Raw genomic sequence first — 14,956 nt, 5'->3', positions numbered from 1 at the left:
TGCAATCTCTTCAGTGTGTTGGTTTATTATTTAGGCTTCTAATGATATATTCCCATCAGCTTCAGCTGTAGGCTTCTTTGTGTTTAGTGCTGATTCACAAACGTCAGCTTGCTAACACATTAAACTGAGAAGATAGACTTTGAAAACACTGTTAAACATCAGAATAGCATTTCGTACATTTACATGCACAGTTATTTGGATTACTGTCCTCGTCCCAGTAGACAAGCACGGGAGGGGAATCAGTTTATTGACCGAAGAATGTCTGACTCAGCTACGATAGGTGGTGATATGCCCCCTTTTAGGTTGCTAGTATTGGACCTTTTTCTGGTTGACCTATTATGTCACAGACCAAACAGTCGACAAACAAGTTAGCTACAGTTAGCTAGCAGCAAACTGGTATCTTGGTGGGCAACTTTACAGCTCTGTATATTTCATCAGTCCAAAAATGCAAGGCTCTGGGTGTAGATTTTGCCATGTTGTTACTGGCTTCTTCTTCTGTTACGTATTTAATGCTATTCAACTTCTGGGTCAAAGCCCCGGCGGAAACTGTGGAGCATGTGCAGAGCGCCAGTTTGCGCCAGCGCCTAGGCCAGTTTGGGTCCGATTGACTATATACATGCAGAAGTAATTAGACTCCCAATCTCATTATCTGGGTGTGTTGGTCTGACTTTGAGAAATTCAATTTAGTATGATTTCAGTCAGACTAAAATGTTTACATACATTTTAAAAGTCTGATTTTAGTCAGACTAACAAAATAAAACTAACATTGGCATTTATCTCACAGCACCTCTGTGTCTATAAGTAAGTTACTACCGTCAGAGTCATTAACATGGCTTTAGATTTTTGTGACATATGTGTGACAAAAATGATAAAGAGTAATACAGGGAAATATATATTTAATTTCACTAGAAATAAAAAAGTTTGCCTGGCAGTAAAGTTGTAGTGCTGTGTATATTCATTGTTCTCTTTCATGAAAACTTTCCCATATCTTTCTAGGATTTTTATGCAGCTGTGAACATCTGTGATAGAAGATGGCTGAGCAGGTTGTTGTGTGGCCTTGTTCTTGTGGCAGCAGACTTGATGGCAGATGCGCTCCAAAGTGGAAATCAAAAAAATAAAAAATAACTTGTCACATTGGTTAAGTTTTTAATTTTAGTTCCCACACTTGTCTTTCACCTTCTCAAGATCCTCAGCCTTAGCAAAGTTTACAGTAAAATCCTGTAAATAACTGCATTCTCTGAAAGTGCTATCAAATTTTTTATCCTAGATTCCATTGCAGTTTACAATGTGACACTGTATGCCATTAATACAGCGGAACACTGTTTAGATTTCATTGTTAATTTTCATCAAAGTTTTACAGTGTGATGTCAGCAGTTTTACAGAGCAGGTGTTCAGGGATCGTGGAGATAATTTAGCATGTGATTATTAGCATCAGTTTGAATGTGCTGAGACAAATAAATCCAATCTTCAGACATCGCCACCATAATGATGAAGATCAAAGCAATGATGATGCTTAAAATAGATTTCAGCATAATCCAAAACTCCATCCATTGTCATACTACCCATTTGAGTGCAATTTATTTACTTGTGTATGTTTTCAGATGTATGTCTTTTAATTTCTGTAGCTCTTAACAAGATATTGTCTGTGATTAAATGGCTGGTTGTTTTATCTATGATTACACGTGTTCTTATTAAATGTGTTTTATTGTGATATTTGGTCTCAGTGCAGAATTTTCCCTTTCTCCAACACTATCTGCTCCCATGGGAGATAATAAAGTAACCTTAACTTAACTGATCATTTTTTTGTCCTATACCAGGTATATCCAGAGTCTGGCCCGGGGGCCAGTTGAGGGCCCACAGACAGATTTTTAACAGCGGCCACGTTTTTAAGGAGAGGTGGAAAGTTGAATACTTTTTAAAAGTAGATGAAACACTTGCATCTCTCTTATTTGTATGTGATTTAAAAAAAAACCCCAACAACAAACAAACAAAAAACCCATATGATACAGGAAGCAGCTTGATGCCAGGGAATTTCACATTATCTAATCTGGCCCCCATTCAAAAAAGTTTGGACACCCCTGTCCTAAACTGTTAAAGGTATTTATTTGTTCTGTTCCAGTGGGTTGTTTATGTATTGCCTACATGTGCCTTTGACACAAAACTATGCTGAACATGCAGTAGACTGAGTAGAGCAAGGGTGTCAAACAAGTGGCCTGCAGGCCGCCAAAGGGTCCAGTCTGGTTCACTGGATGACTTTGCACACCTAATAAGTCACTTGTGAAGGCTAAGAGGTGCCAGTTTTCAGGAGCAAGTTCACCAGTAAACAGCTACTCCATGTAAAATGCTACTTATCCACCCTGACCACAATACAGTTCTCTAATATAACAATGAGCACTGATTGCGGTCAAAATGAACACTGCAAAATATTGTCAAAAGAATCTGTATCAGACTTCTATCTTATCTTCTTTCATCGATCTCAGAGTGGGAGCTTCCACTTTGGTTTGGTATGAAAATATATGGATACACATGTAAGGACAGTGAGTAGTGGACGGATGAAATGTGGAAAAACCGAGACATATTGTTGAAATTGCACCTATTTTTCTTCAGACATCTCTGGCTGTTTATCATCTGTTTTTAAAATTAACTTTTTAAAAATGCACTTGTACTTCTTTACACTGAAAGACAGGGAAATGTTTGGAGGTTTGGTAATTCATAGGAGTTTATTAAGAGATCAAATTGGGCTGTATGTGGCCCATAAACCACAATGAGTTTGACACCCCAGGAGGAGAGGTTCTTATTGTAATTGTACACACATATATAAACACACAAAGGATAGAAAAAATAAATAAATAAACGTGCACATAAATAGGCATTGTAGTGCAGTCTCGGTGGCTCTGTGTTTGCTTATGCCAGCAGCGCTTCAGAAGAGAGACCACAAAGTTTCGTTTTTATCTCAAGTCAAAGCTACATTTTGTGGGTGCGCTCGTTATCAATACTGGTGCACTCGGACTATGTGGAGTTAGCTATATTAAGGAATGAGCAGAAAGACCGCGGGGCAGAAAACAGTTCTACGACATGAGAGCAGACTGTAAAGCAGGGACAGGTTTTGGTGGCACCTGGTTAACCCCATTAAGCAGCGGCATACCCCCGTTTATTTCGAGTAACTAGTCCGGTGAATGCCTGTGTTACATGAGAGCAAACCTCATGTGACGTAAACTCCTCTGTATATATGGGTAATGTAGTCATTCAAGGCTTAGACTCTATAAAGTATCTACCGTAGAAACTACAATACCCATAGTTCCTGGCTTATAACCAACTTCTGTTGACATCTGCCGGTAGGCCAGTTACACGCTTGACAGTTCATTCTACAGGGCGCTGTGGAAGGTAACTATTGATATATCAGCTTTACATTATCTAAGAGGCTGCTGATTTGTCTCAGTTGGTTTGATTTTAACACTTCTAGAGAGCTAATGTCACAACGATACAGCTGTGGTAGTGGAAGTCAGGCTCGAGAGCTAACATTAGCTAGCAGCACAGACTCTTATACAACGTGAGTGAGCCTCTGTCATTTTGTAACGTTCAAAGTTAGTAAAAGTGGCGGAAAAACATGCCTCGTATGGACAAAAATAAAAGCAAGACTCACTACATTGGCTCTGGCGTGCGCGCTAACGTTACTTTACTGCCCGGAGGGAATGACGTTGGTCATAAAGTACAGCTGGCTTGATATCACATCGGTTTTTACGTTGTTGAAGATGATGTCGGGTTGTGGAAGAATCGATATTGTGTAGTTTCTAATTTGGCGTTCACCCTGTCTACCAAGCAGTTTATGTTTCCTTCATAGTGTCACGTTTATGAACGCTACAGGTAGTATTTAGTTCCTCTTTAACCGACACAGCATTACTTAGTTGAAGATAGTGTCAACGTACAGCTGTTACAGTCTAATATCAAACTGCTGTCAGGTGTTTTTTGGGTTTATTGTAAGCCGAATACACAAAAAGACCCCAACAATGTGCTGCAGCTGCTTTAATGTCCTGCGCTGTGTGTGTGAGTCTCGTTTAGGAAGGTAATAAATGTTACAGCTTTTCTGCATGGAATTCAGCGTGTGTTTAGATAGAGACATGCTGTACTGTTAATAGGCTGTGTCATGCAGAAGCCATACTGCCATGAAAGTTCATTTCAGTATTTGTGACTGACCTTCTGTGTGCCATAGACATAAGCTGGGGATTCAGTGTGTGGATGAGAGCATCAGAGAAGAATGTCCCCTCCTCGGCTCACAGGTGCTCTGCGCTCCTTCTCCAATGTCAGCAAGAAGGAAGACTTCACTGAACAGTTCTATGATCTGAAGGTGAGGACAGCTCAGGGGACATTTGGGAATCAGTATTGTCCCAATAGAACTTTAGGATGTATAGGAAAGCAGTGTGTAAGCATTCCATTCCACCATTCAAAAGCCACCAGATTGGAATTTCATTTTGCAGGTAGAAATCAGCGGAGGGCCTAGAGATGCATGGAACTGATATTACATTCACCATAATGCACCTCTTTTAAAAAGTATGGGGATTTTGAGCTCACTTATGTCAGTCTCTTAAAAATAAGTTATATGACTGGGATTGTTTTTCATTGCTTTTGTGTTTGTCATCTTTGTTTGCCCTCAACCGCATCATTGCAGGAAATGGCCAATGTTGAGATGTTTAGAGATGGGGGGCAAAATCGATACAGCATAGTGTCGCAATATTTGTGTGGCAATATTGTATTGACACACAGTGCCAAGTATGGATTTTTTTAAATTATAAATATGACAAATGTAAATTAAACTTGAGGTAGCCAACACGAATAATATAATCAATTACTTTTTCAGTCCATTAGATACATTTTGCTGCTGCAAAAAAAATGGCTGAAGTGAGATGAACAGACTGAAAACTTTATCTTATTAGACAAAACAGGTGTTGTATCATGATAATATTGTATCGTGGATCCTCTGCTGATTCCCACCCCTAATAGATATTGTGACATCTACCAACTCTTATCTGAAGTCAAACAAGTGTTCGTAGCTCTGAGGAAAGAGCTGAGATAGAAATTCAAACCCTGGCTCCTTTCTCACCTCCACACAATTGACCAATCACGGTAGGAAGTATGTGTGATCGCATAGGTGTGAGGTAGGGTTGCAAGGGTATGACATTTTGTCTCCAAATAAAATCACAGTTTCACAGTATCACATTATTACAGACGTGATATTATTATCAGTCAGAATGACACTTTGAGGAGTAAAAACAGAGGTGTTATTTTAGGTTGAACAAATGTTTTATTACTGTAATTGAAACTTGAAACCATTTTGTTAATAGAGGTATGTGTAAAAAATAACTGAACTAAAGTGGGGATTCTTGCTCTAGCTGCTTTTTTTATCGTAGATAAGAAAATGTACATGGTATGAGAACCTTGACCTTTTATATCACCTTGAAACTGGTATATCGCTATTTCCCTAATGTGAGGTTTCTAAAGCTATTCAAGCATCAGACAAACAGTTTTGACAGAGTATACTGGCAGCCTGTTTTATGGTAATATTATGTCATGCAAGACATCAGTGACACAAGTTAATTTCTATAGTGTCCAGTATTTCAGATTTTCCTCATCAGTTCTGTCCAATGTCTAATCCAAGGCTGGGTTGCAGGGGCAGCAGGCTGAGCAAAGCACTCCAAATGCCCCTCTCCCCAGCAACACTTTCAGCTCCTCCTGGGGGATCCTGAGGCGATCCCAGGCCAGACAAGATATGTAATCCTTCCAGCGTGTGGGTCTGGGTCTGCCCAGGGTCTCCCACCAGTTTGCCTGAACCACCGCAACTGGCCCTTTGACACAAAGGAGCAGCGGCTCTACTCGGAGCTCTCTCTCAATGTCCGAGCTCCTTACCCTATCTGCTGAGCCCAGCCACCCTTCAGAGGAAGCTCATTTTAGCTGCTTGTATCTGCGATCTCATTATTTTCAGTCACTACCCAGAGCTCATGACAGTAGGTGAGGATTGGGACGTAGATGGACCAATAAATCAAAAGCTTTGCCTTCTTGCTCAGCTCTCACTTGACCACAACAGTCCGGCACAGTGCCAACATCTATGCAGATGCAGCGCCAAACCACCAATCCATCTCACGCTCCATTCTACCCTCACTCATGAACAAGACCCTGAGATACTTGAACTCCTTCGCTTGGGACAATCCCAACCCAGAGGTGACAATCTGTTGTTTTCCGGCAGAGAACCATGGTGTCAGATTTGGAGGTGCTGACTCTCATCCCGACCGCTTCACACTCAGCTGCAAACCACCCCAGTGCATGCTGGAGGTCACGCTGTGATGAAGCCAACAGAACCACATCATCTGCAAAAAGCAGAAATGCAATTCTGATGTCACCTAAACCTGACCCCTCCCTCCCCTGGCTGTGCCTCGAGATGGTGGAGCCAGCATATATTCCTGCTCTAAATATTTTACCAGAGTAAGAAATGTGTGTCACTTTGACACTCACTGGAGAGTTCTATCTCTGGCAGGTTGTTTTTCCTCCAACTCTGTGAGCAAGCAAGTAATGTGATTTTGCATGTTAGTTGTATTCCGGAAATTTTTTATCTTTGATGACACAGCTTGCGTATTGTATGGCTCTTATCCAGCTCCCTTTACCCCTCACATAGAAAAATCCAAATGTTTTCATTTGGATGGATGGACGATCCAAAAACACAGATGCAGACTCTGTTTTACTTTAAGATTAAATTTCAACATCCAGTCATTGGTGTGAGAAGCAGTGGCTGTGGTATCAGTCTATGTGATTATAGTCCACTATGTGAGAGTGATGCTTAGTGTGTGCAGCTCTGGAGCAGAAGACAAATTGTCACTGTGATTTATATGTATATATATATATATATATATATATAATTGTTGCATAATGATATCTAGCTGGTACTGTATATAAGTGTATGTAACACTTGTTCTTACATGTACAAAACTCTTTACCTCATGTCACTGGTGAGTAAATAATGTCTTTGTTTGCTCTTTAGAGAAATGCACGACACACCTAGTCGCAGTCATAACACTAATCAACTCTACACAGTGTTAGCTAATGCAGGTGGTGAGAAATGTCTGAAGTAAGAGCCACAGGTTAAGGGCACAGAAGCACCCATCATGCTACATAATTATTATTCACATATTAGTCAAGTTAGCATGTATGGAATATCTGCTGTTGGCCATAGAAATACTGTATATCAGACACTAAATGGATGCCAGATGTCCAATGCAAAAAAAAAATCTGATCTTAGATGCCTGCAGTGTATATAAGGCTGGACTCATACAAAACTGTGTCAATACTGGATTTATTATCAGCTGCAGGGGATCATGAAAAGAGACTCTGCACACCTGTTTGTGATTTTATCTTTCTCTGAATTATTATTGGCATAACAACGTGATGCATTTTCCATCCAAAACTAACAGTCTGCCACCTCTATCAGCTGTCGCCAAGTCACACACTGAAACCCTGAACACATGTCAAAGCAAAGAATAGATTATAGAGCTTCACAAACTTTAGCGCTCTTCATTAAACCAGTCATAAATATACAGTAACAGTTAAATCAAATTCAATTTTTTCACTCTTGTTTTGTCATTAACACACAGGTCTGAAAGACACACACATGCACAAACAGGACCTATACATGCACAAAGTGGGGAGATGTCAGAGTGAGGGGGCTGCCTTGGTCAGGCGCCCCAAGAGGATGGGGGGTTGGTGCCTTGCTCTAGGACCTAGGACTGCACCCTTCTGGGCAGTGACCTCAGATGTTGTACCTGGAATCTTTTCTTTTTGGAAAGTAAGCTCTAAACCATTTGTTATTACTAGAAAATGCCAAAATAGCCCTCTTTCAGTATTTTTCAAGCTTCTCGTGTTCCTTCTTCCTGATGTTGCTGTTGCTTAGGATTGCTATATCTATCACCACTGCCTTCTTCTGTTTGTCGATCAGCATGATGTCCCGTTTGTCAGTCTGTATGTGGAAGTCCCACAGGATCTTAGCTTGGTTATTCTCAACCACCTTAGGATGTGTCTTCTATTCTAACCTTGGGACTTCCAGCCCATACTCAGTGCAGATGTTCCTGTACACTATGCCAGCCACTTGGTTATGGCGCTTTCTGCCTGCATCTTACACCCTGCTATTAAGTGCTAAACTGTCACAGGAGCATCTTTGCACCGCCACCACCACACCACAGATTCTAGGTACAATATCTAAGGGTTCTGTCCAGAAGAGTGCAGTCCTAGGAACAGCTAGGAGGCCTCTGGTAGAGGACCTGAGTTTAAGGAAGACACACCAGTACCCTCTTCTTTAAAGGAGCAAGGAACCCTAACAGAACACTGCTTCTTGGATGAGGTTACAAGACTAAATAAATAGGGAGCACTGGTTTAGCTTAAAAATGTGTTGTATTTTATAAGCTCATCATGTTTCTTTTTTATTATATAAATCTTAATCTGAAAAGTAACTAGTTACTATATCTGCCAAATAAATGTGGTGGTATAAAAAGTACAGTATTTCAGTATAAAGTAGCATAAAATGGGAATACCCATGTTTCCTTCTTGGAATATGGAACATTTTCAACCATCAATCTGATTTTATTGGCAACTTGGGGTGTGCAACAAGCTGTAAACACAACAATGACACATTATTAACCTTTAAGTGGATGCGACTAATGTGTTAGCGAACACTTAATGAGCGCAGTGAGTGAAACTGTGGTTAAGGGGAACCATTACAAGTGACCCTTTCCACATACTTTACACATAGTAATGTGATCCCTTGTTAATATGAAAATGTTGATTATAGCGGCATGTTTTTGTTGATTGACTCCTCAGCTGAATTACTAATATGTTATAAATAGCCACAGTCTACAGGCTGCTTTGCAAGAACTTGACAAGTTGACGTAACAGGCCTGGGTACACTTTCCAGCTTAAAACCAGTGCTATATTTTGGAGAATGTTACCCAATAAAGCCTGAAGAAGATATCGCCGACATCAAACTGGTGCTTTGTTAAATGTATCGGGAACCATCGACAGAATGTGCAGATAGTATTTATGTTTCTTCCCGTCTGTGAAGTCTTAAGCATGTTTATTTTTAATTCTGAGGGTGGTATATGTATACACAAAGGGAAATTTATGACTCCCCAACTCAATAGGATAGCCCTACCTCAAATAATACCCTTCAAATTTATTAGAATGTGTGTAGGAATATTCAGTTTTTTTTCTGTCTCTGAGAAAGAGGTTTGAGCACTGCTGCTCTCCTTTTAGCTCAGTTTCCTATCTTGCATCCTGAAACATGGACAAAATCTGGGTGGGTTCTGCTGGGTCGGACCTTCCTTTTTCACTGGTTTGCTTTCATATGTTATACCTGCGTTTCAAATCCTTTTTGGCTTTTGCCAATCATATCCCATCTATTTTCAAAGTCAAACTATCCTGTCTTTTCACTCAGTGTTGGTGATTTGTTTCTGTTCTGTTACCTCATCCTGAGACTTGAGATGAAATTGGGAGCCGTATTCACGATTCACTTTTACCTGGCTCACCTCCAGTTAAATCCTCTCAGCAGAAAAAAGTGCTTCTCCAGGGAAAATATGGCTGAAGTCACTCTGAGATTATCTCTCAGTTTGTGCTAAAATGCTTAGTTTCAGAAGACATGGAGATGCAGATTGTAATGAAGTCACTGTGTTAATGCTTCTCCTGACCTCAGAGCCTCAACTGTCAGACCTGCTCAGATTTAATACCTCACTGCTCTGATGACAAAAGCTTAAAAAAGTTATTCTCATTAACACAGACTTTTCTACAGACTTACTGGGGATGCATGTGTTACTACAATGCAAAACGCACATGATCATAAATAGCATCATTTTGGTATCAGCACCAGAACTCAGGTGTTGTGAGAACACTAGTTTAAAAGTTTACATATGATACCCAACCTTTGTTCTTATGATGGAGCTCCCCTCTTACTTGAATCTGTTGACTTGTTCAGTTGTCTTTTTGGAAAGCCATTTAAACCATTTGTTATTACTAGAAAATGCCAAAATAGCCCACATGATGAGCAAGTGAATATGATCTGTTCTGACATAAAATAATAAGTATGTTTTATCCTATGCACAAACAATTGTACAACATGACTCCATTTACCTATTTTTGGACAATGTAATGCTGGATAGAAAATATTTAGTTAAGTTAAACACAGAATCATAACTGTGATATTACTAATTAAACATTTCTCATTTGACTTTTTTCATTTGATCAGTACATTAGCACACATCATATGAGACCCAGCTTCGTTTCCTTGGAGACCCTAATCATTGGATCCCATCAGGGTCTCTCTGGGTTTAGCTGTGATGAATCCTGCCCAGAATCCTGACTGAGCTTGCAGTGTCTCTTCTGACAGAAAAAAAAAATCTAAAAATTCTACAGGGGCATACAAGGAGCACTGTACTAGTCTTGGAGAGTGCTACTCAGTCTGTTAAAACAGTTGTATAATGGCTTCTGTCACTCTGAAGGAGCTTTGTCACGTCTGAGAAGATAACTGCGATGATGTTATTATCATTATATTTTCTATTGCAGATTTTTAACAAAAAGCCATGGGGAGTAGACTTTGAAAGACTTCAGCATTTACCTGGTATTGAGGGTCCTGTTGAGATGCTTTATGGGAAAATATATAATAGGTGCGGGGTAAAAAAAACATCGATACAGCATAGTAATGCAATATTTTTGTGGGGCAATACTGCATTGTTACATGGACACCAAGTATCAAATTTTATATATATATTATATAAATTATTTACAAATACAAATTTAACTTCTGGTAGTCTACTAGCATAATATAATCAATTGCTTTTTCAGTTCACAAGATATATTATGCTGCAATAAAAATGACTGAAGTAAGACGACAAGACTAAAAACGTTATCACATTACATAAAACTGTTTATGTTGACAATTTTCCTTTGGAGATATCAGTTGACTTTGAGAAAAGCTATTAAATCACAGTATATTGGAAAATATTTTATTGCAAACTGCAACACATTTAAAATAGCAATAATGCAGTATGGTGACTCATGTATCATAATAATATTGTATTGTGGGGCCTCTGGTGATTCCTGGCCCTAGTATCCAATGTTTTTGAAGCTTGGAGGTTCAGTTTGAATTATAAGTACGTGATGAAAATTTGCTATCTGGCAGTTCTTTATAAACAGTCTGTAGGTGATGGGACAGAATTTTGGTATCAGAAGTGTAATGGTTTCCATTTGTAGTCTTTTGTCTGTTGGGTATTGTCCGACAAGGAGTTCGCTTTATATTGGCTGTTTTGAAAATGTATTTTCATACATATACTAATATCAGTTTATAGAGATTAGCTAAAATGACAGGCACATGGAAGAGGAAGTCCTGACCTTGATGTTTGCTGGCTACACCGCATCTCCCAAAATTTTGGCCTTGCCCCCAGAGGATAGCCACTGGGTTCTGAGAGTGTGGGCTGGCTAATTTACAGAAATGTTGATGTGCGTTGTCCTTAAAAATCAAAGAAAAGACACGAAATGAACTGGGATTGACAACAAAAATAAAAAAAATATAAATGACAGACAAGAATTAGTCTTGAATAATTTTACAGTACATTTGTAAGATAAACTATGATGAACTATGATGAACTATGATGATGAACTATAATGTTTGCAGTAATCTGTTGATTATTTTCCAAATTCACAGATTAGTTGTTTGGTCAATAAGATGTCAGAAAATGTTGAAAAATGTTGATCAGTGTTTCCCAAAGCCCAAGATGATGTCCTCAAATGTCTTGTTTTGCCCACAACCCAAAGATATTCAGATCACTTTCATAGAGTAGCAAAGACCCCGGAAAATAAGAATTTGTAATCAGAGAAATGTTACTTTTTTTCTTGAAAAAGATCAAACAGATTAATCATATATAAAATTAGAGTGATTCATTTGATAACCAGCTGATTAATAATTGCAGCTCTAAGCCACTCTATTTCAGTGACTGTCTTGTCAAAATATTTGCACAATACATTGGTAGACTGTTGGGATACATTGGTCTTATCCAAGGCCATGTTAACAAATACAAATACCTATAATTATAAGAGCAGGAATTGCTGCTGTTGTCCTACTTGAAATGTAATTGTATTTTTTCCCTGTGGCTCATGTTAGACCAAACGACTGAAGAGACGGGAGCTGTTTGCCAGAGAGGGTCTGACATGGCAGAAGATTGTCCATTTCTGCTCTGAGCATCAGGACAAAGCTAAACAACAAGCTGCCAGTCAGGAACTGAAGAGCCTCCTTCTGGCAGCCAAGGAAATTGGTAATTAACTCCTCAGCTTCAAATCCATTTTCATTTCATTCAATCTATTTTCATGTGAAAAATAACAGAATGCCATTTTCTGTTTTTAGACTGCCTGTCTAAAAGTGATTATGATACACTTGGCAGCAGCTGAAATTATTATTGTTTTGTGCCTTTGGTCGTTCAGGATCGGAAATCATTGTGAGTTTAAAGCGAGAGAGCTTGTCTGGCTTTAATGAATGATCCACTCATAAGGACAGTTCACTCAAATTACAAAAAACCCCCAAAACAAAACAGTTTTTAGTGACTGCTAGAGGCATATTGTCATCCAGATAATTTTGATTTTATTTGCCCATATTCTGAGGTGTCTAAGATTTGTATTTTCTATCATTTAGGCAAACTGATCCTTCAACCCAAATCATAAAAACATGTCAGTGAAAACAAAGACTAATGTTGAAGCCTTTCGGTGTTCAGAGATATAACCTGGTTCATCATTGAATTAATAGACAATACTGATACATTCACATTTGTTTATACCTTCAGATGTCTAATTAAAGTAATTGGGGTAAAAACTACCTCATCTTCTAATGTTATAATGCCCAAAACAAGGTCCAGCAAGGTCACATTGCCCCAGTGTCTTTACTAAGCTAGTGAGTAAAACTGATATGAATCATTCATAAAAGGGACACCCTTTCTTTAAATGGTGGAATCTCGTCTCTGTGCTGGCGATAGCTGTGGCCAAAGGCATTATGTTTTTGGTGTTTCCGTCCATCGGTCCATCCCATTGTTGTGAACAAGATATCTCAAAGTTGCCTCAATGGAATTTCTTTAAATTTGACACAAACGTCCACTTGGACTCAAGGATGAACTGATAAGATTTTGGTGGTCAAAGCTCAAAAGCTTCTGTGACCTTGTGTCCACCTCATTCTGTCTCAAGAATGCCTGGGGGAATTTCCTCAAATTTGGTGAAAACGTCAAATGTAATCAAGGATGAACTGATTAGATTTTTGTGGTCAAAGGTCAACTTCACTGGTTCATGGAGACTTACAATTGCAAGGCTGTAAATCTAGTTATTATGTCTGATCCAGTTAGTCTCAGGCACTGACCCTTCCTTGACTTCCAACATCTGACCCATGGAAGTGCCATGAAGCTCCACTGATGCTAAATTTTGAGTGAGTCTGACATTTCTGCAACCTACAAAGTGACTGTTAAGTCACTCAAGTTACGTAAAAACTTAATTATATCCAAATTGTTTAATAGATGCCCTCAACATATTGCATTGTTATTGATCAGATAACAACCAAATACATTTGCAGTGGCAGTTCTAGCCTAAATAGCGCCCTGGGCGACACCCCCCTATTCCTTTCCATGCAGGTTGGTCCTCAGCAAGTGGTTCCCAGCTTTTTGGATCAAAACCATAGCTCTTGGAGGTTTTCAGGGTATCCTTGTAACACTTTTTGGGGCCATCTTGCACTAGCTTGCCGTTTTTAAAGCTCGGCAAAGAAGACTTCTTGACAACAGTAAGACTTAATTAAAGCACTCAAGGAAGATCACTTGTTTGCCATCAATATTGCCATCATTATATGGCTATGTTCACACTACAAGCCTCAGTGCTTAATTTGATTTTTTTGCTCAGATCAATTTTTTTTTTTGTTTGGCTGTTTATACGATACTTTCCTTGGGTCAGGACCTTTGAGTCTGCCCACTTCACCAAGTTGATTGATTCCTCTGGCATGGAGACACCAGTCTCTGGATTGAAATAAGCCACTGAGCAACACAAGGGGACAAACAGTTAGCCAATCAGCGCCATGGGTGGGACTAACGCTGTTGTCCAGCAAACAATAGGCAGTAATAACAACACTGGCGAGCACAATAGACAAGATGGACGCTGCTGTTCTAATGCTGTGTTGCATTTATTTTGAAAGTTGGAGGTTGGAGCTGGAAATGACGTCACACTCGAGTTGATTGCCTTCCAGTACTACTGGTTGGAAAACCAAGATGTTGTCAGCAATACCAGTTCAAGCCAGGTTATCTATTGTTAGCAATACCAGTTGATAACAAGGCATTATGTTGTATTTTGCGCATACAGACACTGTAGCGACATGTCCACTGATAGAAGTTGTGAGTATGACTGTTTAAATGAGACGCATATGACAAAAGTGCTAATAAACAGTATATTACTGTAATTTTTACAACTGTGGATGTGCCAAGCAGCCATATTGGATTTTGAGGTTGGGGTTAGTAAGAATCCTCCGACTTGCTAAGTTGGAAATGACTCTCATACCACTGTCATGGAGTCAATTCCTAACAGTCTGGTAGCAAGGTCGATGTCAATTTTCAAGGATCGAGCCGTACTCCTGCGATTTTAACAAGGGTATTGGTGTTGCCATACACAAATAAAGTAAAATGACTTTGTCCTTGTCTCCTGCTGTACTACTCAGTCTCGTGGTAACATCTATAGTTGGCTAACCACACTTGGAGACAAAAAAAACTAACAAGCTTCCACCTAAACCCCTTTACCATCTCCCAGTAGTTCAACTGGTTTTGCAGTATCAGTCTGTTTTCAGTGCTGTCTGACACAACCAGCCACCATCAGGAGACATCCAGCTATCATAGTCCATACTGAAAACAATCCAGAAAAC

General features: G+C 39.4%; 1 protein-coding gene across 3 annotated transcripts in view; it reads left to right on the top strand.

Annotated features, from left to right (window-relative positions):
• Positions 1-3,311: 3,311 nt before the first annotated feature.
• Positions 3,312-14,956, top strand: part of ascc3 (activating signal cointegrator 1 complex subunit 3) — a 252,888-nt gene continuing 241,243 nt past the window's right edge. For all 3 annotated transcript variants that reach the window (XM_049583116.1, XM_049583118.1, XM_049583117.1), the window contains exons 1-3: positions 3,312-3,384; positions 4,211-4,345; positions 12,185-12,335. In XM_049583116.1, coding sequence (XP_049439073.1) covers positions 4,256-4,345; positions 12,185-12,335 — 241 coding nt within the window. In that variant the 5' untranslated portion in view covers positions 3,312-3,384; positions 4,211-4,255. The remainder of the gene's footprint in view (positions 3,385-4,210; positions 4,346-12,184; positions 12,336-14,956) is intronic.

This window comes from Epinephelus fuscoguttatus, linkage group LG8 (assembly GCF_011397635.1).
Source record: "Epinephelus fuscoguttatus linkage group LG8, E.fuscoguttatus.final_Chr_v1".
Classification (NCBI taxonomy): domain Eukaryota; kingdom Metazoa; phylum Chordata; class Actinopteri; order Perciformes; family Serranidae; genus Epinephelus; species Epinephelus fuscoguttatus.
The sequence above is the reverse complement of the archived record's forward strand: the minus strand, read 5'-3'. Positions and strand labels throughout refer to the sequence as shown.